The sequence below is a fragment of the Crinia signifera genome, chromosome 7, assembly GCF_055691185.1.
Source record: "Crinia signifera chromosome 7, ASM5569118v1, whole genome shotgun sequence".
NCBI lineage: Eukaryota > Metazoa > Chordata > Amphibia > Anura > Myobatrachidae > Crinia > Crinia signifera.
The window spans coordinates 124,124,454-124,151,886 of NC_139223.1; the positions used below are offsets into that span (position 1 = coordinate 124,124,454).

The window sequence follows — 27,433 nt, forward strand, 5'->3', positions numbered from 1 at the left end:
CATTTTTAAGTTAAGTGAAGGTTTTCAAGCCTTTTTTACATTCTCAGGGGCGAATTTCCTCTGAAATAGCAATATAAGTATAGAAGTGGATTGCAAATTAAATTTACAGTGCGAGTTTGCAGTGAAAATCACTCACAGGGGGGAAAAAAAAAAACTCCCACCTTATTGGATTGATCCCTATGGGGTAAGTTTCTGTTGCTCCCTTTGCGGCCCTATCGGACCCCAGATTTGTGGATTTTTGTACGCAGCTATATTATTCTGTGAAAAGAAAACCCACAAACTTGTCCGCGCCATAATTACAGCTTATAGCCAAACTTATTCACGGGGCGAGACCATTGTGGCAAATAGGACTGAGTCCTATGAGACTGAGCATGTTCATCCATTCAAAGGTGAGAAGAAAGATTTCCTTGGCAGAACAGAGAGGAATCGACAGAGCAAACATCACACTGGACTATTGCTTATAAGTGCACTTAGCACCTGAATGTGTATTCAATACTAAACTATAAGCTCTGCATTTTTACTTTGGTCACCTAAAAAAGGCTTTGTGGTTGCTGTGTACATCCATATGTGGGCTTTATATATCTTCCATTGCATTATGGTCATCAAAATATGGTCTTTGGCCTCCAGAGTATGGGATTTCTAGATGTTTCATTGAATTATAATTGCTAGAATAGGGAATTGCATTTTACGGGTGTGGATCGCATTGTCATCACCATTGGGTCGACAAGCAGAAAGGTCGACAGGGTTCTAGGTCGACATGGGTTTTTTTCAGTTGTTTTTTTACCCGAATGTTGAAACAGTCGACATGGCCACAGTTGGAAGTCAACCACAGCCCCTCACATCGCTCGCTATGCTTCGGGCATGGTGCCGCGCTGCGCTTGGCACACTATTTTATTCTCCCACCACGCCCTAGGGGATGGAGGGCATGAAATACCACCTGTCCACGCGTCGGCTCAAAAAACAGTGAAAAAACCCATGTCGACCTGTCAACCTTCATCCATGTGGACCGAGAACCTTGTTGCCTGTCGACCCAACGGTGTTGACCTAATGACTGTCGACCTAAGTTGGGTCAACAATACGACAGTATCCCCATTTTACAAGTGTTATCAGAGAATATGAGACCTGAATTTGTACAGGCAGTTCTGCATTTGTAGCTTGGTCACCAAAATCCTTGTTCTGTATTCACCAGGACTTTGCACAGATATTTGCACATTACCGCAGACTGTGCTCCCCCCAGCACATCAACAGCATGCTTTATGCTGGGTACACACCTAAATATTTATCTGTCCAACATATCTGGTGAGAACAAAAATCTGGTAAATCTCTCAAAAGCTAGAAAACTGTTAAAAAAATATTGTTCGCATAACTGTTAAATCAAATGGATTTACCAAATTTTTCTGAATGACGACTATCCTTTGCTCCCAATACGTCACCAAATTTCTGTTCTCACCAGACAAATTGGACAGATAAATCTATGTGTGTGTACCGAGCTTTATCACCACAAGATTGTTTTACAGCTTTCATTCTTAACAAAAGATGGCTACTCATTATGGCTATTTTATTATAAAATGTGTTGTGAAGAGGATGAGAATATGATTTATGTTTTACAGAATACAAAATCTTATGAAGAGCTGAAAGCAGAACTGGGAGATGATGATGAGCTTGATGAGATCTCGTCGGTAAGGAAACAGATTTAACTCATCACTCACCTATACAACATAATCTGATTTCTACTTGCTCCATTTTGCAAACTAGAGGTCAGAGTACACAATTGAATAAGGAACACTCTCAAAGAGGTACAGTATATGTTTGCAACCTGTAATAGAGCCAAGTTCTACTTTTGGCCAGAGTCCCTACCAACAACACTTCCATTAACTAGTAGTAGGCACACATTATTAAATAAAGAAACACTACTGTACCTTGAATGACTGGGGTGACTATGCTACTTTTTTTTGTAAATATATTACGATTGCTGCGACAGAATACCTTAGCAGGGTCACAGTAGTAATTACCGCTTTCCTTAATTTAAAAAAAAAAAAGGTATCCAGGGCAGCAATTGTAATTGAAAGTTTCAGAACTGATCTATGTGCTGTGAAGGACCACAGCAGCCACATGGTACATACAGTTGTGCTCATAAGTTTACATAGCCTAGAAGAATTTGTGATTTCTGCCCATTTATCAGAGAATATGAATGATAACCCACAAGCTTTTCTTTCACTCATGGTTAGTGGTTGGGTGAAGCCATTTATTGTCAAACAGCTGTGTTTACTCTTTTTAAATCATAATGACAACAGAAGTTACCCAAATGACCCTGATCAAGTTTACATACCCTGGAGATTTTGGCCTGATAACATGCACACAAATTGACACAAACGGGTTTGAATTGCTACTAAAGGTAACCATCCTCACCTGTGATCTGCTTGCTTGTAATCAGTGTGTGTGTATAAAAGGTCAGTGAGTTTCTGGTCTCTTGAAAGACCCTTACATCTTTCATCCAGTGCTGCACTGAAGTGTCTGGATTCTGAGTCATGAGGCAAGCAAAAGAATTGTCAAAGGATCTGTGGGAAAAGGTAATTAAACTATATAAAACAGGAAAGGGATATAAAAAGATATCCAAGCAGGGCTATTTTTCAGCAGGCTCCAGCAGGAACTGAGGCCCTTATTCTAGTTCACTCTTTCTGAAAAAATATTTCTTAGATGGACAAAACCATGTGCACTGCAGGTGAGGTAGGTGTAAAACCCCACCCAAATCTAATTATCTCTGCACAAGTAACACCTGCCTCACCTACAGTGCACATGGTTTTGTCCATCTAAGAAATATTTTGTCAGAAAGAGTGAACTAGAATAAGGGCCTCAGTTCCTGCTGGAGCCTACTGAAAAATAGCCCTGTATCCAAGCAATTGAGAATGCCAATCAGCAGTGTTCAAACTCTAGTTAAGAAGTGGAAAATTAGGGATTCTGTGGAAACCAAATCACATTCAGGTAGACCAACAAAAGTTTCAGCCACAACTGCAGGAAAAATTGTTCGGAATGCAAAGAAAAATCCACAACTAACTTCAGCTGAAATACAGGACTCTGAAAAAAAGTGGTGTTGTTGTTTTAAGATGCACAATAAGGAGTTTTTTTAAGAAAAATGGGCTGCATGGTCGAGTCACCAGAAGAAAGCTATTAGGAGGCAACTGCCACAAAGCATCTCGCTTACAATACTCCAAACAGCACAGTGACAAGCCTCAAAACTTCTGGAACAAAGTCATTTTGGAGTGATGAGACCAAAATCAAACTTTTTGGCCACGATCATAAACGGTACGTTTGGAGAGGAGTCAATAAGGCCTATGATGAAAGGTACACCATTCCTACTGTGAAACACTGAGGTGGATCGCTGATGTTTTGGGGATGTGAGAGCTACAAAGGCACTGGAAACTTGATTTGAAAATTGATGGCAAGATGAATGCAGCATGTTATCAGAAAATACTGAAGGAAAATGTGCACTCATCAACCCGGACACTGCGCATGGGACAAACTTGGACGTTCCAACATGACAATGATCCAAAACACAAGGCCAAGTTGACTTGTCATTGGCTATAGCAGAATTAAATTGAAGGTTCTGGACTGGCTATCTCAGTCTCCTGACCTCAATATCATGGAGGCATTTTGCCAAGAAAAATGGGCAGCTTTACCATCGGAGAAAATAAAAAGCCTAATCCACAACTACCACAAAAGACTTCAAGCTGTCATTGATGTTAAAGGGGGCAATACATGGTATTAAGAACTGGGGTATGTAAACTTTTAAACAGGGTCATTTGGGTAGTTTCTGTTGTCATTATGATTTAAAAAGAGTAAACACCGTTGTTTGACAATAAATGGCATCACCCACCCACTAACCATGAGTGAAAGAGAATATGAATGATAACTCACAAACTTGAAAAAATGGGCAGAAAATCACAAATTCTGCTAGGGTATGTAAACTTATGAGCACAACGGTATATATTGCTGGGACCCTGATACAGTGGGGAAGATGTATTAAGCCTTAACAAGAGTTAAGGTGAGTGGTGATAAAGAGAGATAAAGGACCAGCCAATCAGCTCATTACTGCCATGTTACAGGCTGTGTTTGAGAAATTAGTTAGCAGCTGATTGGCCGGTACTTTATCACGTATTTACTATTCATCACCCTAGTTTCAGTAAACTTCCTAAACAACAGTAAAGATCCTTTAATGTTTTTAATGATAAACAATAGGATCTGGAAATATTACGATCCGTCGCACTCTTAACAGTCATCTTTCCATGACAGGGATTCTCCAATGTACAGCTGGACTCTTTCACCGCTCTGACAGATTTTAGGTCCCTAATTTCCCAGACGTACCCAGCAGATGCATTGATAAATAAGACCCCGGATGAATTGCCCACAGGGGTTAATCCCTCTAGGAAAGAGGTAAGTGAGCAGCTTACATTTATTCATTTCTAAATACATTTGATATTTAGAATTACTTTTTCACTTTAAACCATCTAGTTTCAGGAGCTTGCAATGTATTTCCACAATGTCCTCTTGTACTATAGGAGATCTTTTTTGCAGGGAATCATTAAGATTATATGTATCAAAAGACTAGACTAGAGAAATTGCCTTTAGTAAACATTCAGCTTTTACAGTACATATCATCTTATAGCATGTACATGACTAAAAGCTGATTGGTTGTTATAGGCAACGTGTTAATTTTACAGGTTTGATACGTTACCTTATTTATTTATTTACAGTTTCTTATATAGCGCAGTATATTCCGTTGCGCTTTACAATTGGAAACAACAGTGATTAAACAAACTGGCTAGAAACAAATCACATAGAGGTAGAAGGGTCCTGCTCGCAAGCTAACAATTCAGAAGTCTATGAATTGTTACATAACAATACTTTAACCTTAAACCAACCAGTGATGCAAGAATATGGAGATGTAATCCTCCTCCAAGTGTAAGATTAATAAACAGCTGGTGTCGCTGCCCTGTACATCAGTAATTATGTAGAGCAGTGTTTCCTAAACTCAGTCCTCAAGTACGCCCCCAAAAGATTATGTATACCAGGTCTCCACACAGAATCACAAGTGAAATAATTAGCTCCACCTGTGGATCTTTTAAAATGTCAGTGAATAATGAGTGCACCTTTTTGGGGGGGTACTTGAGGACGGAGGTTGGGAACCGCTTATTTAGAGCAATGTTTCCCAAGCTCGGACCGCAAGGACCTCTAACAGTTCATTTTTTCAAGGTCATCCGACAGGTGAATTGTGTATCACTAACTGTCCCATTTTAAAAGTCAAAAGTATGATACTGGCACATACAGTATTGTGCCAGTGTGACTGTTCCCTCTTTGTCTCTTTACCGATTCAAAGCACTAATACGCAGCCCTTGAGTGAAAAATCCCCCCTCCGGCAACACCGGCCATTGTCCACAGCACATCATTATAGTGCTGAAATGCTGTGGTCTCCCAAACCCCACCAACCCCCTCCAGTGCGCATGCATGGGATATTGATGCTTTGGCAAGATCTGCCATGGACCTCCTGGAGCCAGGGCAACCACATCTGCAGCAGTTGAAATCGATAGCTGTAGGTGTCAGAACAGTTTCGATTTGCTGACCAATCATACATAGCATTTCCATATGTGGAGAGGAATCTTAATGATAACATTGCATGCCTGCATTGATGCTGCTGCTATCAGAAAACAACTGTCCTGCATATCGCCAGGTCATACATATACCCCCCACATTTGGGAACCACTAATGTAGAAGATTAACTAGGGTAACCTGCATTTTTTTTTAATAAATTTGCAGTGTGAAATAAAAAAAATAAAAAAAGAAATACAAGAAATGTCTGGAAAGTGATTTCTGCCATTTGTATAGCGGTTGGTATTTCCCAACTGCTTTAGAACTACAGTAACAATTGTGCTTTCTGTTACAGGAATATCTATCCACAGAGGATTTTACAAGGATATTTGGAATGTCAAACAATGAATTCCAAGCTTTGCCTGAATGGAAGAGACAGAACATCAAGAAAGAAAAAGGACTGTTCTGATTGTATCATGCATGTTTGCTTTCTTTTTGTTTTAAAACTTTTTTTTTTTTTGGTCCCACTGAAATACCATTTTACTCTCCCATGTGCAGGTCAGAGGGCTTGGGCGATATAAAACCTTACACATAAGTCAAGAGTTTTTACAGAAAGAGTAATAAAATTATATTGTACTAAAAACCAAGCAATGTCTCCACAGCACTGTACATATACAGTAGATTATCAAGTTTAAATTTTCTGGTATATAATTGATGAATGTAAAATAGTGAACAGTAGACTGGATTACGATTTTTCCAGTGTTGCACAGCCACAGGGAAACCACTATGCAATACTAAACAACTAAAATGCAAATACAGCAGGTGATGTCTGCCGGAAATAGATGCCTTCTGCACAGTGCTGTATCCAAAAATTCAGCAGTAGATCAACCTCATATCCGAACCACTCTGACCATCAGAGCTAGTCAACGAAGTACAGGAAGTCTGTCTGGCTCAGTGCCCTTGCAGCAACCCCCAGATAATAGGTTCAACTGTGAGAGACAGAATGTTTTTTTTTTGGGGGGGGGGGGGGGGGGGGGAGCCAGGAAATCACGTTGTGTGATTGTTTAAACAATCTCTTTGTATATTCTTGCAGAAAATAAATATTTGGACAATCAATAAGTTATACTCAATAATTTTCAATATAACCTTGGTTGGCAATTACAGAGGTCAAACATTTCCTGTAGTTCTTGACCAGGTTTGCACACACTGTAGCAGGTATTTTGGTCCACTCTTCCATGCAGATCTTCTCTAGATCTGTCATATTTTAGGGATGTCGCTGGGCAACACAGACTTACAACTGCCTTCACAGATTTTTGATTGGGTTGAGGTTTGGAGACTAGCTAGGCCACTCCAGGACCTTGAAATGCTTCTTATGGAGCCACTCCTTAGTTGCCCTGGTGATGTGTTTGGGGTCATTGTCGTGCTGGAAGACCCAGCCACATTCCATTTTCAATGCTCTTACTGAGGGAAGGTGGTTGTGGGCCAAAATCTCATGGCCGCATTCCTCTTCTTAATATGGATCAGTCATCATGTCCCCTTTGCAGAAAAGCAGCCCCAACGCATGAGGTTTCCACCCTCATGCTCCACAGTGAGTTTGGTATTTTTAGGATACCACTCATAATTCTTCTCCCTCCAAACACGGCGAGTGGTGTTTATACAAAAAAAAAAAGTTATATTTTTCTTTCATCTGACCACATGACATTCTTCCAATCCTCCTCTGAATCACCCAGATGGTCACTGCTAGCCTGGCCTGCACATGTGCTTGCTTAAGTAGGTGGATCTTTTAGGCGGTGCAGTATTTGAATCCACGACAAAAAAGTGTGTTACTAATGGTAACCTTTGTGACTGTAGCCCCAGCTCCCTTGAGGTCATTGACCAGGTCCCCCCCCCATGTAGTTCTGGGCTGATTCCTTACCGTTCTCAAGATCACTGATACCCCAGGAGGTAAGATCTTGCATGGAGACCCAGGTCGAGGGAGATTGGCAGTGATATTGTATTTCTTCCAATTTTTTTTTTAGTAATTGCACCAACTGCCAATCTCTTCTCACCAAGCTGCTGGATTTTGTTGCATAGCTTATCCCAGCCTTGTGCAGCTCCATACCTCCCAACTGTCACGATTACAGCGGGACAGTCCCGATTTTCGGGTCCCACCCGCGGCAGGCATTGTCCCGCTGCGGGGGGTTACAGTTGGGAGACCCCCCTAATCTAATAGAATAGACGCTGTGCGCATGCGCACAGCGTCTATTCTCGTATGAAAATGATGTTGCAGCTAATTAGCATAAGCCACACCCTCATTTGCATACACCCCTCCTCCTTTTCGGCGCTCACGCGGCAGTGTCCCTATTTCCCCAACACAGACGTTGGGAGGTATGCAGCTCTACAATTTTGTCCCTGGTGTCCTTAGACAGCTCTCTTAAGGTGCCCACACACACACCGATCAAGGCGTGCGTTGTGGGCTTAACTTGCACACATAGCATTGCATCGTATGCCTTGTGCATACGATGTGCATGCAATGCTAGAAAAAGCTAGTACAAAAAGTATGTGCAGCACATACTTTTTGTACTGTACGATGAGGTGCCGCGGGAGCGCGCACCCCATCATACAGCATCGCACCGCCGGGATCGGTGCGTGTGTGGGCACCATTAGCCATGGTGAAGAGCTTGCAGTCTGACTGTTTGAGGGTGTGGACAGGTGTCTTATGCAGACAATCAGGAGCCATTAATACGTAACGAGTGGAGGATAGAAGAGCTTCTTAAAGAAAAAGTAACAGGCGAGGTTGGTAGGTGTCCAAATATTTTTTTTCCACAAGAACAAACAAATAAATTGTTTAAATTGCACTATAGCTTGTCTTTCACACCAGGTCTAATACAATGCATAGTCTCGTAAGCATTGGAGGCTCAAGATCGGACCTGCAACACGATAGATCTATAATTTCACCAAACCTGTTGACAGGCTTGGATGGAAAAATTACTGCATACAGTGTATTGTATGCAGTCCTGCTCCCGGGCGATTTAATGGAGGATCACAGGCCACTTCTTCCCTCTGAGAAGTAGTGCATGGGCACCTTTAGACCTTGCTATACAGGTGTCAAATTGCAGCTTTAAAAGCAGAAAAAGGACTGAGTGACTTTTGAATTAAATACCACCATGCGCCAACACTTAGCAAGTTATAAATTGTACGCGCCTGCATGCGTTGTTGAGGATCAGCCTTGTCTGTCCCTACATACCTTCAAGGAAACGCATTCAGTGCAACAAAGTGAAAAATGCCCTTTGTCAGCTCCAGATAGTCGCCAGACATAATTTATCAAATTAGAAACAATATATCAAACTTCCGGCAACTCAGAGGCTATTACATTTAGCCCAAGGTGTCTTCTGAACATTAATGGTACAATTATGCAGAACCTGATTGTTTAGAGCTATTGATGTAAATAATATACAATCTAGTAAAGAGGTTTAGGTCCAGATGTATCAAGCTTCTAAAAGTGATAAAGTGGAGAGTGATAAACCGGCCAATCCACTCCTACCTGTCTTTTTTCAAACCCAGCCTGTAACATGGCAGTTAGGAGTGGCTTAGCTGGCTATTAATCACTCTCCATTTTAGCACTTTTTGAAAGTCGATACATCTGGTCCTTAATTATAAGCTGCAGGGCAAATAGGTATGTATATGGAGGCATATAAACGTTACTTACTACAAAGTACAGAAAAAGAATACCTAAAGATAGTGGTTTTGTAAATCAAATGCTTTGAAAATGGAGATGAGCACACAGCACAGAATGCCTTTTGTGGGTTGGTAACACGCTCATGCGGGAGGTTGGTCCATAGGGTAGTTTGGCGCATGGACTCTTCATTTTTTCATTCTCAAGCTTAGTACATCTGGCCCTCAGTCAGACACGTTCAAAACCCAAGTGACAGCTTAAAATGACTCAACCTCTCTCCAGTTTCCAGGCCTGCATCCTCCAAGGTATCGCCTTTCTCTCAAATGGTATGATAAAGAGGAGGAAGCCAGGCTTAGGGATCGATCCCATTAACCCCGAAGGATGACAGTTGCCATCCGGGTGCAGTTTTAACGTTGAAAACGGCACCCAAATTAACCTCAACTCACACCATTCACAGGGCCGAATTTCCCGAAAGAGTGCTTGCACCTCCATTGAATTAGGCCAGCCGTAAAGTGCGCCCGGTGTCTTGATGATGCGCAACTCACGATCATACACGGTTCGGGGTTAATCAGATCAACCCCATAGAAGTGTACAGGCAATGCTGTAGGTGGAAGATAGCAGCCATTTGCATACAGAAGGGGACAACAGACAAATTAATTTCCCTCCAGGATAACCGGTTAGTGCAGTGCCATTACAGGGACAAGCACCGGCGGCTGCGGACACCAAGCCTGCCTTTCTGCAGTAGCTCTGTATCCTAAAAGTAGCCGCTAATACAGCTGCAGACTAAACTGCAGCAGTGGAGGAGTGGAGGATTTAAAAGCTTAGTTGCCACTAATCATACAGCAAAAAAATACAGGAAGCAAATGCCGATGCAGCACTGGGGAAATCCGCTACCATACAGCAACCTTTAAAAAGGAAACCCACCCTCTGCTATCCAGAGAACGAGCCGAAAAAGGTGCCCACACACTACAGCAATTTTTTAGCCGATTTTACTGCAAAATAGTTCAGTCCATGTATCTTCTGATCTTACCTGTCGCAGGGAAATTCAGAAGATGGAGCTCAAGATCAGTAGAACTCAGGTATTCAGGCATTTGGGAAGCATTCAGACACTTGGGTATTTGGGAGTAACCTGATTAATGACTCGCATTATTTGCAGGTTAAAAAGGTTTTGTTATTGTGCAATAGCCCATGGTATTCAGGATAAGTTCCCATATATTATCACAGCTCTAAGGTCTGCTTATCATGGGTAATGCTTCAGGTGCCTGTATCACGCTGCTAAATAAGTGCAGCCTATCCGGGTTAAGTTGAAAAAGTCTGCCTAATCTATTCTTCTACTATTCTATCGAATATTCTACTAGTTTCAGTAGTCATACCTTTCAAGAGTCCCAAATACAGTGAGACAGTCTAACATTTTATAAACGAACAGTATTTCTGTGAACTCTAATTGCACACATGCTGACACTTGACAGTAAAGACAGCAGATGCATCAGTTATTGTACCTCTTTATAAGTCTATTTCTTACAGAAGACAACATAAAAACAAAAGCCTAAAATAGATAAATATGATAGAATATGTACATCTAAATCAAAATACATGTTTACTGAAAAGACCATAAAAATAAAAGCAAAACAAATAAAATAAAAACCACACAGAAAATGATACAAAGATTTATACAAAATGTGCATTGTGGAAGATGAAGTCTGCAATAAGAACAATTCAAGGATACTTTGCATGAAAGGCAGAAAAAAAACCAAATGCATTAACAAAAGTAGTAATGTTCTGCTTGTATTGGTGCTAGGCAAACAAGTCATGGGTGAAAGAATTTAATCAGCAATTATGAATAATTAACCACCTTTGAAAATAAGAAAAGAGATGCTTGGAAAAGCAGAGAACAATTCAAGAAGAACAGACCGATCGAACAATAATGCCCAGGTGTAGAGAGAACAAGACAGACTCAACATGCATAAAAAGAAACTGTTAAAATAGAAATCTTGCTGACTTCAGTTTTGCTGATTGTCAAACATTTCACAGAGCCATGTTGCCACCACATTACGATAAGCTGCTTGTACAACCCTCTGCACGGTCCGCTCCATCTTATTGCTTTGAACCAACTAGTCTGGAGGAAAAAGTATTTGCGGTCATCCTCACAGCAACTGCTTCATTACAAAGTAATAACAAAAGATAAATCTCTCATATAAATGTATTTTTCAAAAACGAAAAAGCAAAGACTTGTCCATTAAAATTACAGACTGCAACAGTAACTATTCAACAGTGCCAGTGCTAGATATTCTTCCAAAATGCAAGGAGAGGGTAAAAAGGGAAGGAGAGGGGGGCACAAACTCAAAAAGCCTCCACTTATAGCATAAGGAACTGTAATAACATGGTCATGATGCTGCTGGCTTAACCAAGGCCCTTCAGAAAACAAAGTCCTTTTGCTGAACAGGGACAGGAGAATAAGAATACATTTTGCAGTTTCATTAGCAAAATGTAGTTGTGGCCTTTTAATAGCAGTTTCCAGAACACGCTACATGCCCCAGCATTGTATGGGGGAGACAAGCCATACAACTGGCATCATGATCCATAAATGTGCTTTTTCTATCTTCATGGCAGGATACGCCACACAGCCAGAGTAACTGTACATTTCATAGTCCAGTGCAAGTGTACGGGTCTGGTGCTTCAGGGAGTCACATTTAGGGTCTGGCTGACCTGTTTGGTTCAGTGGTTGTAACTTGGGATTTTTTCTCCTCATCAACAAGTTCATCGAATATTTCTCTGCAAGGAAATAAGAAAAAAGAAAAGAAAAAACACTTTTAGACTGATTAAAGGTCCCCCATACACGCTGCAATGTGTTAAGAGTAGATGAGGGAAGTAGAGCGAGTGTCAGTCATTGCAGAACTGGTCAACAATGAGTGAGAATACTGCTTAACCCAAAACCGTAGATGGGTGTGGTGACTGGGCGAGACAAGTACTTTGTGGATAGGTTGAAAATCGAATTAATGAATGCTTACTTGTGCATATAGAAAAAGATGTAGCCACTTCGATCTCGGTCACTCTGAACAGTGTTCTCTTGAGTTCTTGACACAGCCAGGTCATTGTATGTAAACCAGGCTTGTTTCTTAATATCATACACATCACTGATATAGTGACCTTACAAAACAATTTAAAAACACCATTAAAAAAACAGGTTATACCCTTGATGGCTAACCTTGACACTCCAGCTGTTGAACTACACATGCCAGCATGCTCTGCTTCGGTTTTGCCATCTTGGCCATGCTAAATGTGAAGCAGAGAATGCTGGGATGTGTAGTTAACAGCAGCTGGTGTCAAGGTTAGCCATCGCTGAGTTATATAGATCTTTAACAAACAAATTCCAAAGCCATTTGGAGCATTTCAATTTTAAGACCAGATAAATAAATAACTTCTTACCAGAAGAGGAGGAGCTGCCGATGTGGCTGACAACACTGACCAGGCGATATGAATAAGGTAGATCGCCAATCTGCAGGAAACAGATGCAGCGATGACCACATGGTACTACAATATACTCCAAAAATGTATCATTCAACTGCAGATTTACATTCATACATTAGAAGTCCTGGCTTGGCATCTGACAATTGAAGTAGGGATATTTGTGGGCTAAGGAACTATGAGACCAGGGGTAAAAATAAAAAAAATAAAAATGGGCAGGCAAAAGTTTAGGAAAGAATGACCTACAACAAAATTACAACTTAATCCTCCAACAACGGGGTGTATTCAATGCTCTGAATGAGCGGCACCGATAGCTCACCGTTGGAGTATTCAACCAGAAACGGCGAGTGTGCCCATTAAAATGGCGGGGCTTGCCACATAATGGGGGGGGGGGGGTTGGACGGAGAGTATGTCAGCCCCTGTACACCATAAAAGTACAACGTTGATGCCCTACATGCCACAGTTGACGCCAGTTACCATGACCAAGTTAAATAAAAATGTTCTAAGTGATCTTTCCGCTTCATATGCTGCAGAAACTTGCTCAGCCCAAGCTTTTTTGCTAAACTGGTTGCTGTCAGTTGACCCGAGAACCGAAGGCTTGAGTGACTTGGTGCCACAGCATGTGATTTGATGGCAGTTGCACAAACAGTGGCAATGAATCTTGAAGCTACAGTTTAGACCCATAGACCAAAGTTGGCCCAGTGGACCCCACTGACCTAAGTGCAGCATGGCCAGGAAGACCCAGTGGCACATCAAAGGATGATCACTACAACTCCATTTTAAAAAACTTAAATAACATTCTCCCCACATCATCCAACATTGACATCTGTAACTTCAGGAATGAGTAAAGAGATCAGCTGATTGTCATCCAATGATTGCACAGCAGCATGGCCACAAGTTATTACTATCAGGCATGCCATATACTGTAGATGTGATAATTGGTGCTCAGGTAATTGAGATCTCGATCTGTTGGTGGATATATTCAGTATTAAATCTGACACGTGTATGGCAACACCAGATATTTTTGTCTAATTGAGTGTCCGCTCAGTATGTAGTTAAAGATTTTTGGCTAAATTTAAAAACAGTCAGCACACAAGAGAACACATCTAGTAAAAACACATAAAACCAAACTGTTGGCCAGAGAAATCTAGATGTTTGCGACCACATTACCTCTGCATTTTTCTTCAGTTCCTCCGTTTCCTCTTCAGTGTATTCCATATCCAGAACTTCCTCATTCCCAGAATCCTCATCAGACATCTCATCCAGGAAAGAGATATTAAACTCTAAAAAAAATAAAGATTCTCACATTACTCTTCTACAGAGATTGGAAAACTTACTTTACTCTTTACATTCTCACATCAATAGTTGAAGCTTAATTTCTATTACTTACAATAGCCCATGACATGTCAAATTGTACATAATACTTTAATGGTGTGTACACACAGTAGATGTTGCCGTGAGATGCGAGTCCCGACACGATCAGATCGCATCGGGACTCGCATCTCACGGCATGACAGAGGGGCACAATTTACACTGTATAGTGCAGATCTGCACTATATAGTGCTGCCTGCCCTCTCTATCTGGCTGCCGATATGCGCTCACACGGGAGCGCGCATCGGACTCGGAAGCCCTAAAAAAGCATGCAATTTGGCTTCCGATGTTCCCTATATTGGGAACATCGGAAGCCAAATCTAACCGTGTGTACACACTTTAAGACCTGCAAACTTTGATAGAAGGACACACCTTGTAAACTCAGCTCTGTTGCCCTTTTCAAGTCATCATCTTCCTTTAATTCTCTGGCCTCCTGTAAATGGAATAAAAGGGTGTTTTTTTTGCTCAACTTTAGCAAAAGTTGGGGTGCTCTTTCGCACCTGCAATGTCTCGCATCAGACTTTTCATGTACTCCCTCGAAGTCCTTTTACGTACGATAAGTCACATGCAAATGATCTTATGTAACAAATGGCACATCAAGTGCCAAATTGGATGTTAACACTCCTGGGGACCCGCCAGGGAAGTACAAGGGAAAGTGCCCGACTTGCCCTTCAGACAATTAGAACAAGTGTATGGGGGCCATTAGAGCAGTATAAACTGCCTTGTCTGTCGAGTTTCACTGAATTCCTAAGCCACCAGAACATTAAATTTCAGCCTGAGGACAGATTTACAACCTGGCCGAGAACTTTATCCTTCAGCAAGTTTGGCCTAATGACCAGATCTGAGTTTTGCTCACCTGTTCCTGGAGAGACTGAGCCAAAGCCTGCTGTAGCTCCTGTTCCTCACGCTCTCGCTCCAGGTCATACTGCATCCAGTCAGCCTCATTCTGGGTGTTTTCTGGGGTCTTGTTTTCTTTATTTTCATCAAAGTCCTTGGCAATGTCACTATACTGAGCTGCACCTGAAACAGCAAACCAGAGTTATACCAAACAAGGCAGCATGAAGATTGGGCTAGAATTGTCTGAAACTGGCAGAATGTGAGCAAGGTTACATGGCGTCCACAAAAGCAGATATCAAAACCAGAAGAAATGAGGGCTCAGTTTTACCATATTATACATGATACCCAGTGTGCGGGACTATGACATATACAATACATGAAGATTCTGGCACTTATATACGATATTGTCTTTTCTACTACTTGTGACTTAGAGAAAGTGGTTTTATTTCTGATGGCGCAGCGAGTTTGCTTTCATAGTACTCTAAGCTTTTTTTAATGCTTCCTACATAGACAGCATGGGGTGCTTGCTGCAGTATGGACATTCACTTTCTGTTGCTGCAGCTTTCATTAACTATTCATCTGGGATCATTAGGCTATGTAGAATCTGATAAAAAAAAAAAAAAAGACAGCTCTGGCATGAATATTTTGTTCCTTACTAAGGTTTCCCCCCTTTTTCATTGAGGACCCAGATTAAAATCACTTGGACCCAGGGCCGGTGCAAGGCACCGGGGCGCCCCGGTGCCGGGGGGGTACCTGTCCTGCGGCTGTGTATATAAAGCTTGCGGCGGCAGCGGGGTTCCCTGCAGTCAAGAAATAACGAGCGATATCCGCCTGGCTACGCGGAAGCGCTTCTGTTGTGAAAACACTGGCCGCACAGCGCACGCTGATTGGCTGAATCTCAGCCAATCAGCGTGCGGCCAGTGTTTCCGCAACAGAAGCGCTTCCGCGTAGCCAGGCGGATAGCGCTCGTTATTTCTTGACTGCAGGGACCCCCCGCTGCCGCCGCAAGCTTTATATACACAGCCGCAGGACAGGTACCCCCACGGCACGGAAATGCCACCCTCCAGTGGCCGGCGCCCTAGGCAAATGCCTAGATTTGCCTAGTGGTGGCGCCGGCCCTGCTTGGACCATCTAGTCTGTCCTAAACACAAGTACACACATTGTCATGAGCCAACTAATCTACCAGAATAGGTTTGTATTAATAGAGGAAACTTGAGTCTCCAAATCAAACTCACGCAGGCACTTGGAGAAATCAAACCGTACACAATTGGGAGAAATGCTGGGGGCAGTAATGCTAACCATTGCAAGAGAAATAAGGAATTTGGTACTTACCGGTAATTCGCTTTCTCCGAGGCAGCAGGGGACACTGCAGTCTACACGTGTGGGATAGTGTGGGTGCATTGGAGGAGTCAGCACTTTAAGAAATTTGAATACAGCTGGCTCCTCCCCCCGCTATCCCCCAGCAGACTCCAGTCTTAGAAACTGTGACCGAGAGAGGATAGGGGCCAGGGCTCAATCCCTGGAACAGAGGAGACACTTCGCAGAAGAGAAAAGATTAGCAAGAATAACTCATAACAAGAACTCACAACTTGCAATCGGCAAACATTCAATGTTAAAGTAAAACAACTTGTAAGATGGCAGGAATAAAGCGCTGGGAGGGCGTGCAGTGTCCCCTGCTGCCTCTGAGAAAGGGAATTACCGGTAAGTACCAAATTCCTTATTTCTCCTCCCAGCAGCAGGGGACACTGCAGTCTAGACGTGTGGGATAGTACCAAAGCACTAAACCCGGGAGGGAGAGCGCTGAGAATCCTGCAAAACAGCTCTGCCGAATGATGCCTCCTCACTGGCAAAGCTGTCAAACTTATAGAACTTGGCGAAGGTGCTAGCACCCACCCAAGTGGCCGCCCTACAAACCTGTGTGAGCGAAACACCTCTGGCCGCAGCCCACGATGTGCTTACGGCCCTTGCTGAATGGGCGGAAATCCCTAAAGGGAGGACTTGGTTAGCCCTAGCGTAGGCCTCCTTGATTGTGAAGCACAACCACCTAGCCAGCGTCTGCTTGGACGCCGGCCAACCCTTCTTTCCTGCTCCATACAACACGAAAAGACTATCCGTCTTTCTCCACGATGCCGTTCTGGAAACGTAGATACGCAGAGCGCGCACCACGTCCAAGGACTTCATATCTCGTGAAAGGGCTGGAACCACAATAGGCTGGTTCACGTGGAACGACGAAACCACCTTCGGAAGGAAACCCTGGCGAGTTCTGAGTTCCGCCCTGTCCTTGTGGAAAACCAGAAACGAGGAACGACAGGAAAGAGCCCCAAGCTCCGACACCCTGCGGGCCGAAGCCAGCGCCATCAACATGACCCGTCTTCCACGTCAAGAACCTTAGATCCACCGAATCTAAGGGCTCAAAAGTATCAGATCTTAGGAATTTCAGAACCAACTCCAAACACCATGGCTCTGAAGGCGGAACGAAGGGAGACTGTATACGAACAACCCCTTTTAAGAAGGTCTGTACCTCCGGAATTAGAGCCAGCCTTCTGTGAAAAAACACCGATAGGGCAGACACCTGGACCTTCAAAGACGCCAGTCTGAGACCCTTCTCTAAACCCGGTTGTAAGAACTCCAACAAACGGGAAAGATGAAACACTGCCCTTGGTACTGATCTAGCTTTGCACCAGGCTATGTAGGATTTCCAAATCCTGTGATAATGAGAAGCTGTCACCTCCTTCCTAGCCCTCAGCATAGTTGGAACTACAGACTGCGGTATTCCACGTCTCCTTAACAAGTCGGCCTCAACAGCCACGCCGTTAAACGTAGAGACTCTAAGCCGGGGTAGATGAATGGTCCTTGTTGTAGAAGATCCTGTCTGAGTGGGAGACGCCACTGCACATCCGCTTGAAGAAGCTTGAGGTCCGAATACCAGGCCCGTCTCAGCCAGTCCGGGGCAATCAGAATTACTGAAGCGGACCCTCTTTTTATGCGCTTGAGCACTCTTGCTATGAGTGGAAACGGCGGAAACGCATATATCAGCTGGAAATCCCATGGGATGGAGAATGCATCCCCCGCCAGAGCTTCCGGATCCCGAGACCTGGCACAATACCGAGGTACCTTCCGATTCAACCTGGAGGCCATCGAATCCATCTGAGGCATGCCCCACCGGACCGTCAACTGATGAAAAACCTCCGGATGAAGGGCCCACTCTCCCGGGTGGAAGTCCTGTCTGCTCAGATAATCCGCCTGCCAATTCTCCACGCCCGGCAGAAACACCGCAGAGAATCGGGGGACAAACGCCTCGGCCCATTCCAAGATAGGACGCACCTCGCGCATGGCCGCACGACTTTTGGTTCCTCCCTGTCGATTTATGTATGCGACCGCAGTCGCATTGTCCGACTGGACTCTTACCGGACGTCCCCTGAGCAAGATGTGTGCCTGACCCAAAGCCAACCTGATTGCTCTTAATTTCAGGACATTTATCGGAAGACTTGCCTCCTGGGCCGACCACCGCCCCTGAAAAGTCTGGTTGAGAACAAAAGCTCCCCAGCCCCTGAGGCTGGCGTCGGTGGTCAGTATCGTCCAACTGCATGGACTGAAACTCCGGCCCTGGAGTAAATTGGGAGTGTGAAGCCACCATTGAAGCGACTGACGAGCTGCTCTTGACAGGGTAATCTTCCCGTGTATCTGTAGATGCGACCCTGACCACTGTGACAGTAGGTTCCATTGGAACGTTCTGGTATGAAATCTGCCGTACGAGATGGCCTCGAAAGAGGCTACCATCATCCCTAGCATCTTGGTGCACAACAGGATCGAAACTCTGCCGGGAGCTAGGACCTGTCGTACCTTAAACTGCAGCGCCGCGATCTTGTCCATTGGAAGAAATACCGCCTCCTGCGCCGTATCCAGAATAAGGCCCAGAAATTGAAGCCTCTGTGTCGGATTGAGCTGAGACTTGCCGAAGTTCAAGATCCAACCATTTTGGACCAGAAAAGAACATGTGGCCAGAGCGTCTGCTATCAATTTGTCCTGAGAAGAAGCCTTTATCAAGAGATCGTCCAGGTACGGGATGATCGTTATCCCCTGTAACCTGAGTACCGCCACCATGCAGGCCATGATCTTGGTAAAGACCCTGGAAGCGGACGACAGGCCGAAGGGTAGAGCCCTGAACTGGAAATGAGAAGCCTGCATTGCGAACCTTAGAAACCTCTGGTGAGGTTCCCAAATAGGGACGTGCAAATAGGCGTCCTTTATGTCTAGCGACATAAGATATTCTCCCGGTTCCAGTGATGCAATCACGGACCATATGGACTCCATCTTGAACCTGTTGTAACAGATGTATTGATTTAAATCCTTGAGGTTTAGGATAGGCCTTACGGAGCCGTCCGGTTTGGGGACTATGAACACATTGGAGTAAAACCCCTGTCCCCTCTGATGTTCTGGCACCGGTATTATTACAGAAGCGTCCAAAAGCTTTTGAACTGAATCCTGTAAGGCCTTTCTTGTCTGATCCAGCTTTGGAAGGCCCATTGGAAAGAATCTTACTGGAGGTGGCGCTGAAAATTGAAGTCTGTATCCCTGTGTAATAATTTGCAAGACCCACTCGTCCCTGCAGTGAGTCTTCCAAACCTGAGGGAACAACAACAGACGAGCGCCCACCCTGGATTCTCCCACTAGAGCCGGAAGACCGTCATGCCACGGTCTTGTCGGAAGCCTTGGGCTCCTGGCGACGTGCTGGGGCAGAAGCGGCCGCTGCTGTTCCCGCCCCTCTACCTCTGCGACCTCTAAAGGCCGTAAAACCTCCTCTGGGCCTGCCTCTAAAGGCAGAGCCTCGAAAGGACCGAAAGGACTGAGTGAGGGACCGCCTCTTAGGTGGAGGAGCGGCTGTAGGTAAGAATGTAGACTTACCCCCCGTGGCCTGGGAGATAAGTTTATCGAGCTCTGGCCCGAAAAGCATATCCCCTGTGAACGGCAAGGCTTCAACGGCTTTTTTTAATTTCAGCCTCAGCCTGCCATGACCTCAACCAGACCGACCGTCTGGCCACCACAGCTGACGCAGAAATTCTGGCTCCTAGAGTCGAAATGTCTGCCGCTGCCTCACCTATGTAAGTTCAAGCATCCCTGATGCCTTCCGCCATAGGCAACAAATCTGCCACAGGCATATTTTGCTCCAGACCAGCCACAAGCTCAGCAGCCCATTGCTCCATAGCCCTGGCCACCCAAGCAGAGGCCAAAGCAGGACGCAAAAGGACCCCTGCCGTGGAATAAATGGTCTTTAGTGAGCAATCTAAACGCCTATCCTGCGCCTCCTTCAAAGAGGCCACCCCGGGGACAGGCAGAGTGGCTCGCTTAGATAGCCTGGATAGCGAGATATCCGGAGTGGGAGGAGTCTCCCACTTGGCCCTGGATTCAGGAGAGAAAGGATATAGTGTCCTTAGGCGAGCTGACACATGGAATTTCCTATCCGGACACTTCCATATAGAGAGGAGAGGAGAGTCTAATTCCTCCGAATCCGGAAAACACAACTCCTGTCTTTGAGAGCGTCCAAAAATGGACACCTGGGGAGTAACCTCAGGCTGCTTTAATTTGGACCCAACAGCTCTAATAAGCCCCTCCACACCCTGTGATTCATCCTCCCCTACATCCAAGGGTTGGATATCCTCCACAGGGGGAAGAACCTCTCCTTCCTCTATAATATAATCCTCATGGTCTGAATCAGCCAAAAATAGAGAGGGCATAGCCTTTCTTTTAATTACAGCAGCAGCCGAAGGTCTCTTAGCAGGACCTGCCATAGACTGAGTTAAAGAGTCCACTGACTGAATTAAGGATTGAGCCCAAGCAGGCTCTGCAGAGGTCAATCTAGAAAGCTGAGTCTGAAACACCTCTCTATCCTTCCTAGAGGCAGCCATTTCAGCATTCAGATTAGACAGCAATGATTGCAGCACCTCTGAGGAAACAGCAGCTGCCTGCACAGGTGCTGCAGGAGCAGCAGTAATTTGAGAAGCCTTATAGCAAATCTCACAGAGGGAACACCCTCTAACATGTTGTGTGTATTGCTGCTTACAGCTCTTGCAGGAATAAACCTTCAAAGCAGCCTTAGATGAAGTTGCTTTTCCTGCCATCCTGCCCAGTAAATGTTACAATACTGACAGACGCACAACACCAGTCACACAAGAAACACCCCAAAATACAGCCCAACAGCAGGGAAATACCCAGTAAAGTAGCCCTGAAGTCTGGCAAGTTACAGGGGAAGAGGAGCCAATTAATAACCCCCGATTCTTGCGTGTGTAATGTACCCCTTAAGACTTACAGTGTCCCTGTAGTCCGCTGGGGAGCGCTGCGCTGCACAGGTAACAGAGGTCCCGTTTTGTACAGCAAACTGCAGAGAGAGCACCGCAAAAAGCCACCTCACAGCTCAAAAGCTCAGAGAGAAGAGAGAGAAGCAAGCTCCGCCCTCCTCTCTTACGCTGAGGCGCGAAATCCAAGCCCTGCCCCAAACAGCCGGCATACTGGAGGGTGCGCTGACGTCACCACCGCGACTCAGCTCTCTCTCTGCCACCGACCATCGCGCTTAATGGCCGCCCCCTGTCTGGCGCACAGCGCCCTTACTTGTCACCGGCGTCCCTGGAGTTCGGGGGAGATAGCCCAGGACCCGCGACACACACCGCATGCAGCTGCGGGCGGGTCCCCGGAACGGAGGCTCCGGTGGCTGGACAGTGGAGGGAGGCTGCATGCAGGCCCGACCATGTCCCTCCAGGGTCCCACGTCGCAGACAGGCATTCCCAGCCTGTCTGTGTCCAAGTATAAATAAAAAATAAATAAAAAGGAAACAAAAAGCCTAGTCTCCTTAGGAGACATAGCCCGGGAGTCCGACTCCTCCGGGCACTTTTTCTAAGACTGGAGTCTGCTGGGGGATAGCGGGGGGAGGAGCCAGCTGTATTCAAATTTCTTAAAGTGCCGACTCCTTCAATGCACCCACACTATCCCCACACGTGTAGACTGCAGTGTCCCCTGCTGCTGGGAGGAGAAATACCATTTAGCATCCTAGCAGAATCAGATTGGATGCGCCAGCCGAGAAGGAAGGAGTCAGTTTTGAAGAGGATTCCACAATGTGGCAAGGTGAAAATTAAGGGCATGGAGAGACTAGAGTTGCTAGACTATACGCAGTTCAAAAAACCTTGTTCTTGCTGGAAGAGTCTTGAATTCCAATTAAAATCTACACTAATTCAAACTCTTGGCTGGGCCTCTGACTTCAGAGAACAAGATTTGGTACTTGTGTATTGCAGGGCGTACCTTAGGCTACGTTGTCAGCGTAGCCAGGCGCCCTGCTAATGTGTGTAATGCTTTATACAAAAACGTCCATCACGATCCCCGCACCAGCGTTCCCCTCCTCCATGACACTCCCAGTTAACTGTGTCCCCGGCGCCAGCGATCCCCTTCTCCGGCACTTGCCTCCTCCATGACACTCCCAGTTAATGGTGTCCCCAGTGGCAGCAATGTACGTAATTCAGCGTACTGCCGCTGAGGGAGCATCACATGGTTTCCCTGCTTCCCCCAGCAGCACTACGCTAATTGCGTACATTGTCCGCTGCGAGTGCCAGAGGAGGGGGAACGCTGGCGCCGGGGGACATCGGTGCGTGGATCGTGATGGACGTTAGTCGACCCAGAGGAGGGTAAGTATAAAGCACTACAAACAAACATTTCCTCCACTAACCACATCATACCCCCAAGTATCCACGTGGGAGTGCAGTTCATTTTATAAAGTGTGGCGAGCGCACACGGAGACGCATCCACCCAAGGCCACCGCCACTCTTCGGGCTCGGTGGCTCACCACACTTTATAAAATTAACTCCACGCCCACGTGGATACTGGGGTATGAACCATTGTGTATTAGCACAGCACCTGAACAAGTTACGTAGTTTACGAAGCCAGCATAGTGGTGTATTGGTATTCTCAATACACCACTATGCAAACTACATAATGGGCACCCTGCTATTACACCAGTACCCAAGATTTCATACAAGTGCAAAAGCCCATAATCTACCTCAGAAAACCACAGCATATGCACAAGTAGAATAAACCAGTTGTGTCTTTGTAGCCGGCTTGTTTTCATAACACCTACCAGATTCTTTCACAGTTGTCAATATCTCTTCCTCTAACACCTCCATATTGTCAGCAGTTTCCTGCAGATCTTCATCTCCACCGAAGCCAGTGTCTGGGCTGCTGGCGCATTTCTCCTCATCTTTGCCTGCGAGCCATGGTGAAGAGTCTTTTTTGCTCATTTCCAAGACAGCAGCCACCAGCTCTTCATCATTCATTTCCTCAAAGCTGCCATCTGGCTGATCTGAACTTTTTGCACTTTCCATTCTGCATTTCTTTTTCGGGGAGACCAAAAAAAGAAAGAAAAGCCATTATATATTCTATATGTAGGACGGTCTGCGTTTCCCTCTCCTGTGGTACTATGAACCTCTGTGCCCTCTGGAGCAACTTAAGTAACTGGTACTCCAAGAAAACATAAAGCAGCACACAGGAAGGATCAAAATATGCATCAACATTATAACTTGTAAAAAATCATCCCTGGAGTGCCGATGTAGGCTTTCCTTGAGTTTAACAGCTAGGTTCTTAAAAATGATATTTTGTTTGAGAAAATGGTTCCATAAAGGTGTTCAGCACAGCCATCATGAAAATTATCTATATATCACACACACCACACTTATCTGAAATGGCTTTGTTAAAAAAAAAAAAAAAAAAAAAAAACACACCATACGAGTACCATAAACTGTCACTGAGGTGCTTTGTCGTTCTCACCTTGTCCTGGTCTTCGGGTTGCTGCTCTTTCACCGTATTGGGACTTGTTCTCTGGCTGAGAGCTACATTCCTCTTCAGGTGCTCATCCTCACTTTCAGAATCCAGACAAATGGGCAAGTTGCTTGCAGATTTGAAGTTCTGCTTTCTAAACCATACATTAAAGTTTCACTGTAGTATAACTCGTACATTATGCAGTGTCACAAAATACAAAGAGAAAGATGAAGCACAAAAGTAGCTAAAGCAGCGGTTCTTTAAGTAAGGCATGCCGAAGTATCAATTTTTTTATTTTTTTTTTACACAGCACCCCGAAGCCAAGATTTTCTCATCCGGTAAAAAAAAAAAACCACTGGGAACCACTGGTCTAAAAAGGTATCTGCACGGATGACATGCATAGAAGTCTACCAGCCATGCTTCCTCTCAATGTCTTAAGCTGTGTACACACGGGGGCGATAGGGGCTGAAATCGCTAAAAATATGGTCGCAGGTGACCATATTGCCAGTGATGGGAGTGTGCCCCGGCGATAAATCGACGGGTGCGTGCTCCCGTTTTCAGCCCCATTCTAATCGCTTGTCGCAGGAGCTTGCTCCTGTGACCAGCTGATTACCTCTGCGGCACCGCCGGCAGAGGTTCCCTTTCTTCAGCGACCATCTCTGGTCGCTGATGAAAAAAGGAGAAACTGAGCAATATATCTCCCCCGTGTGTACGGGGCTTTAGATGTGCATGCGCAGTAAAACCCTCCCAAGCACATGCTATACCAAATAAAATTTGAGACAAACTGCAGAATAAAAAAAACACACAAAAGACAGGTCCAAATAATGGTCTATGAAAATGCACATCATGTATAAAATAAAAAATGAAAATGGTGTACACACCTAGGTGTAGTGGAGTTTCCAAAAGTACAAGAATTCACCAACTGAGATGCTTTCAATGGACGGGAGTTTCTGCAGTAACAAGGGAGAATAAATGGGTGAAAAATACAGAAACAGCATATGAGGATTTACAATGCCTGTAAAAGACCAATCAGAATTCATAATTCAGACATACAGTGTAGCAGGTGCATTGCAGCCCATAGACACAGGGGGCAGGGTGTTCTCTGTACAATGCGATAACAGTGTAAGGTACCGAGGAATGACCACTTGTTGCCCAACTTTGTTATTAAGCGCTAGAGCCACATTAAAACTGTATCGCTTGAGGTGAAGGATTAGAACCCTGCACAAAAAAATAAATAAAAAAAGTCAGGACACAGATGCCACATCCCTCAGATTGATGGAGTCTTCACGAAGGATTCCATACAACACCAAAATCACTTGCCTGGGCAATCTGCTGAATTTGTGCAATACAACAGCAGACTTTCCATTACACTTTTCACAGGAATATTCAAGGTCCTCCTTCTGTGAAAATAGCATAATTTTAAAGAAAATAAAAATAAACTATTTTGGACCATGCTACAGTCTTAACCGAACAAACCAAAAAAAAAAAAAAAAAAAGTTAACATTTTAAGAAACCTTTATTTCCATTTATTATATGTTAATTAGGAATATGTGTTGATTCACAACCATAGTGTTCATTCCTATATAAAAGAATACTTTGTACACTTATCAGACGCCTTTATATGCATACTACCAGAAATGCATTAGTTGGCCTGCATTTGGTCATAAGGAGCGTACACACAGGCTTTAAATTGCTGGCAATATGGTCGCCAAGCGTGCACCGGGGATAAATCGCTGGGTGTGCGCTCCAGTTTTTTAGCCCCCTTATGATCGCTCTTGCGACCAGCTGATTCCTTTAATCAGCGACCATCTCTGGTCGCTGACGAAAAGGAGACACTGAGCAATATATCGTCCCCATGTGTACACAGCGTTACAACTTTATTCAGATATCTTATATCTGGAATTATCAGTGTAAGACAATACCCTACTTGTGATTAATACCTTTGCCAATTTGAAGCATCCCTAAATTGGATTGCTATTAAAAGATTACCACAGAGCCACCCCTCCTCCCCAAAAAATAGACTAAATGGCTTATTTAACTGTGTGTATATATATATATATATATATATATATATATATATATATATATATATATATATATATATATATATATATATATATATATATATATATATATATATATATATATATATATATATATAATCCATTCTGGCAAGAAGAGAATAGGGAAGATATTGTAGACTCCAGAATTAGAGTTTGATATTTGTCACTTCTATCATTGGCTTTGCAAGCATAGGAGCAAATGAGAGGGTAGACGGAGCAATCATCCAGGAATAGAATTCAGACAAGCGCCACTGCTGTTTGAGTGATCGGCCTGTCAGAGTCCCCAGACGGATGTAAGAAGAACTTGCATCATACATTCACCAGACTTCATGTCTAAAAGGAAGCATCACTGGATGTACATTATTGAGTTCAGCCAAGGCTGAAGACAACCATGCCTAGAGGAACTTTTGTACATGTCCATGGTGATGGGGGAAGTAGAAAACAACATATTTGGCCATTGCCTTTAAAACTCTCTCCAAAGCCACTTGGGGATACCAAGATCCTCCTTAACAGGTTGTGCTTGTGAGAAGGATGCAATTCTTTCCTTACTCAAATTTAGAGCTTATTTGTTCCAAATTGAGGTAGGGTTTGGAGGAATGGATCTCCTAAACCCTAAGTAGTTAATTGATAAAGTTCTCGCTCAACCCTCACAGGTCAAGCTTCCCCCAGACTCTTAGGTTTGCCAGCTACAGCACCAATATAGGCCGTAAAAAACCTTAATCTTTTAGCCTCAACTTAGATTTGAAATTTGCCAAAATATTTACATTTTAATACAGTCAACATACCCGGAAAAAAAGGTCAAGGGAGTCCTGTATAGACCTGGAGGGTAGCAGTTTTTTTCGACGAGGAAGATCAATGGAGAGATCATTAAACTGTTCCCGCTTCAGAACCTTTTCACCACACCTAAGTAAAAAAAATAAAAAATAAAAAATAAAAAACACCCCACATTTAGATAAGCATATACACTTACATATTAGCCGCTCAATACATTATAGTTGTGCAGGAATTTGAATTTGCTCACCCAGCTGTTAAATCAGTCCCTACAACAAGTTAACGAGGGAAGAGGATTGTCTGTGGACTGCCCATACACAGACAGATGCACAGATACATCAGCCATAGGCTATGCTACACAGCCAACGCAATAAGTCTGACGGACTTAATCCAGACATGTAGTCCCGCTACAATATTTCAGCCGTGCAAGCAGCTATATCGCCTAGTGTGTGCCCCCACCTTAGGTAAGCTTCCATTGTAGTAGACGAATCCTTGGCAGTACACCAGTCCATAGAAAAGATCAGACAGTTCTTATAAACAGTCCCAACCATTCAATTAGGGTGAGGCTGTTCATGGCGTGACAGCTACATTTATTAAACGAATCAAATACTACACGTTACCATATAGTGAGAGGCTGGAAACACCATTAGATATAGCCAGCCTAATCAGCGCTGTAATATGGCCACTAGTGTCTGCTTGACGCAGTAAGTCGCACCCGCAATATGCTATGCATCAGCTAATGCAGCTTTATCAGAATAACGCAGCACTGTGAACAAGTCTATCGTGCAGTGGATGCTTCATGAGCGTGGCTGTATCTGTATGTGCAATAGCTGCTCTCATGGCAGCACAGCTGCATTAGGAGCCAAACACAGACCTATCCAATTAAAGAGGA

At 44.2% G+C, this 27,433-nt stretch overlaps 2 protein-coding genes across 4 annotated transcripts in view; one reads left to right on the forward strand and one right to left on the reverse strand.

Moving 5' to 3' along the window:
• VIL1 (villin 1) overlaps positions 1-6,567 on the forward strand; it is a 58,790-nt gene extending 52,223 nt beyond the window's left edge. Inside the window, exons 18-20 of the mRNA XM_083152050.1 lie at positions 1,611-1,679; positions 4,291-4,431; positions 5,939-6,567. Coding sequence (XP_083008176.1) covers positions 1,611-1,679; positions 4,291-4,431; positions 5,939-6,052 — 324 coding nt within the window. The 3' untranslated portion in view covers positions 6,053-6,567. The remainder of the gene's footprint in view (positions 1-1,610; positions 1,680-4,290; positions 4,432-5,938) is intronic.
• Positions 6,568-10,724: 4,157 nt separating this feature from the next.
• Positions 10,725-27,433, reverse strand: part of USP37 (ubiquitin specific peptidase 37) — a 31,452-nt gene continuing 14,743 nt past the window's right edge. For 2 of the 3 annotated variants that reach the window (XM_083153709.1, XM_083153708.1), the window contains exons 12-24: positions 26,556-26,673; positions 25,028-25,107; positions 24,761-24,925; positions 24,589-24,657; positions 23,717-23,861; positions 23,031-23,283; positions 14,931-15,094; positions 14,447-14,507; positions 13,874-13,986; positions 12,665-12,734; positions 12,247-12,385; positions 11,945-12,010; positions 10,725-11,354 (exon numbers count right to left, since the gene is read on the reverse strand). In XM_083153709.1, coding sequence (XP_083009835.1) covers positions 11,333-11,354; positions 11,945-12,010; positions 12,247-12,385; positions 12,665-12,734; positions 13,874-13,986; positions 14,447-14,507; positions 14,931-15,094; positions 23,031-23,283; positions 23,717-23,861; positions 24,589-24,657; positions 24,761-24,925; positions 25,028-25,107; positions 26,556-26,673 — 1,465 coding nt within the window. In that variant the 3' untranslated portion in view covers positions 10,725-11,332. Of the gene's footprint in view, positions 12,011-12,246; positions 12,386-12,664; positions 12,735-13,873; positions 13,987-14,446; positions 14,508-14,930; positions 15,095-23,030; positions 23,284-23,716; positions 23,862-24,588; positions 24,658-24,760; positions 24,926-25,027; positions 25,108-26,555; positions 26,674-27,433 lie in introns of all 3 variants that reach the window. The other variant, XM_083153710.1, reaches the window with a different exon arrangement.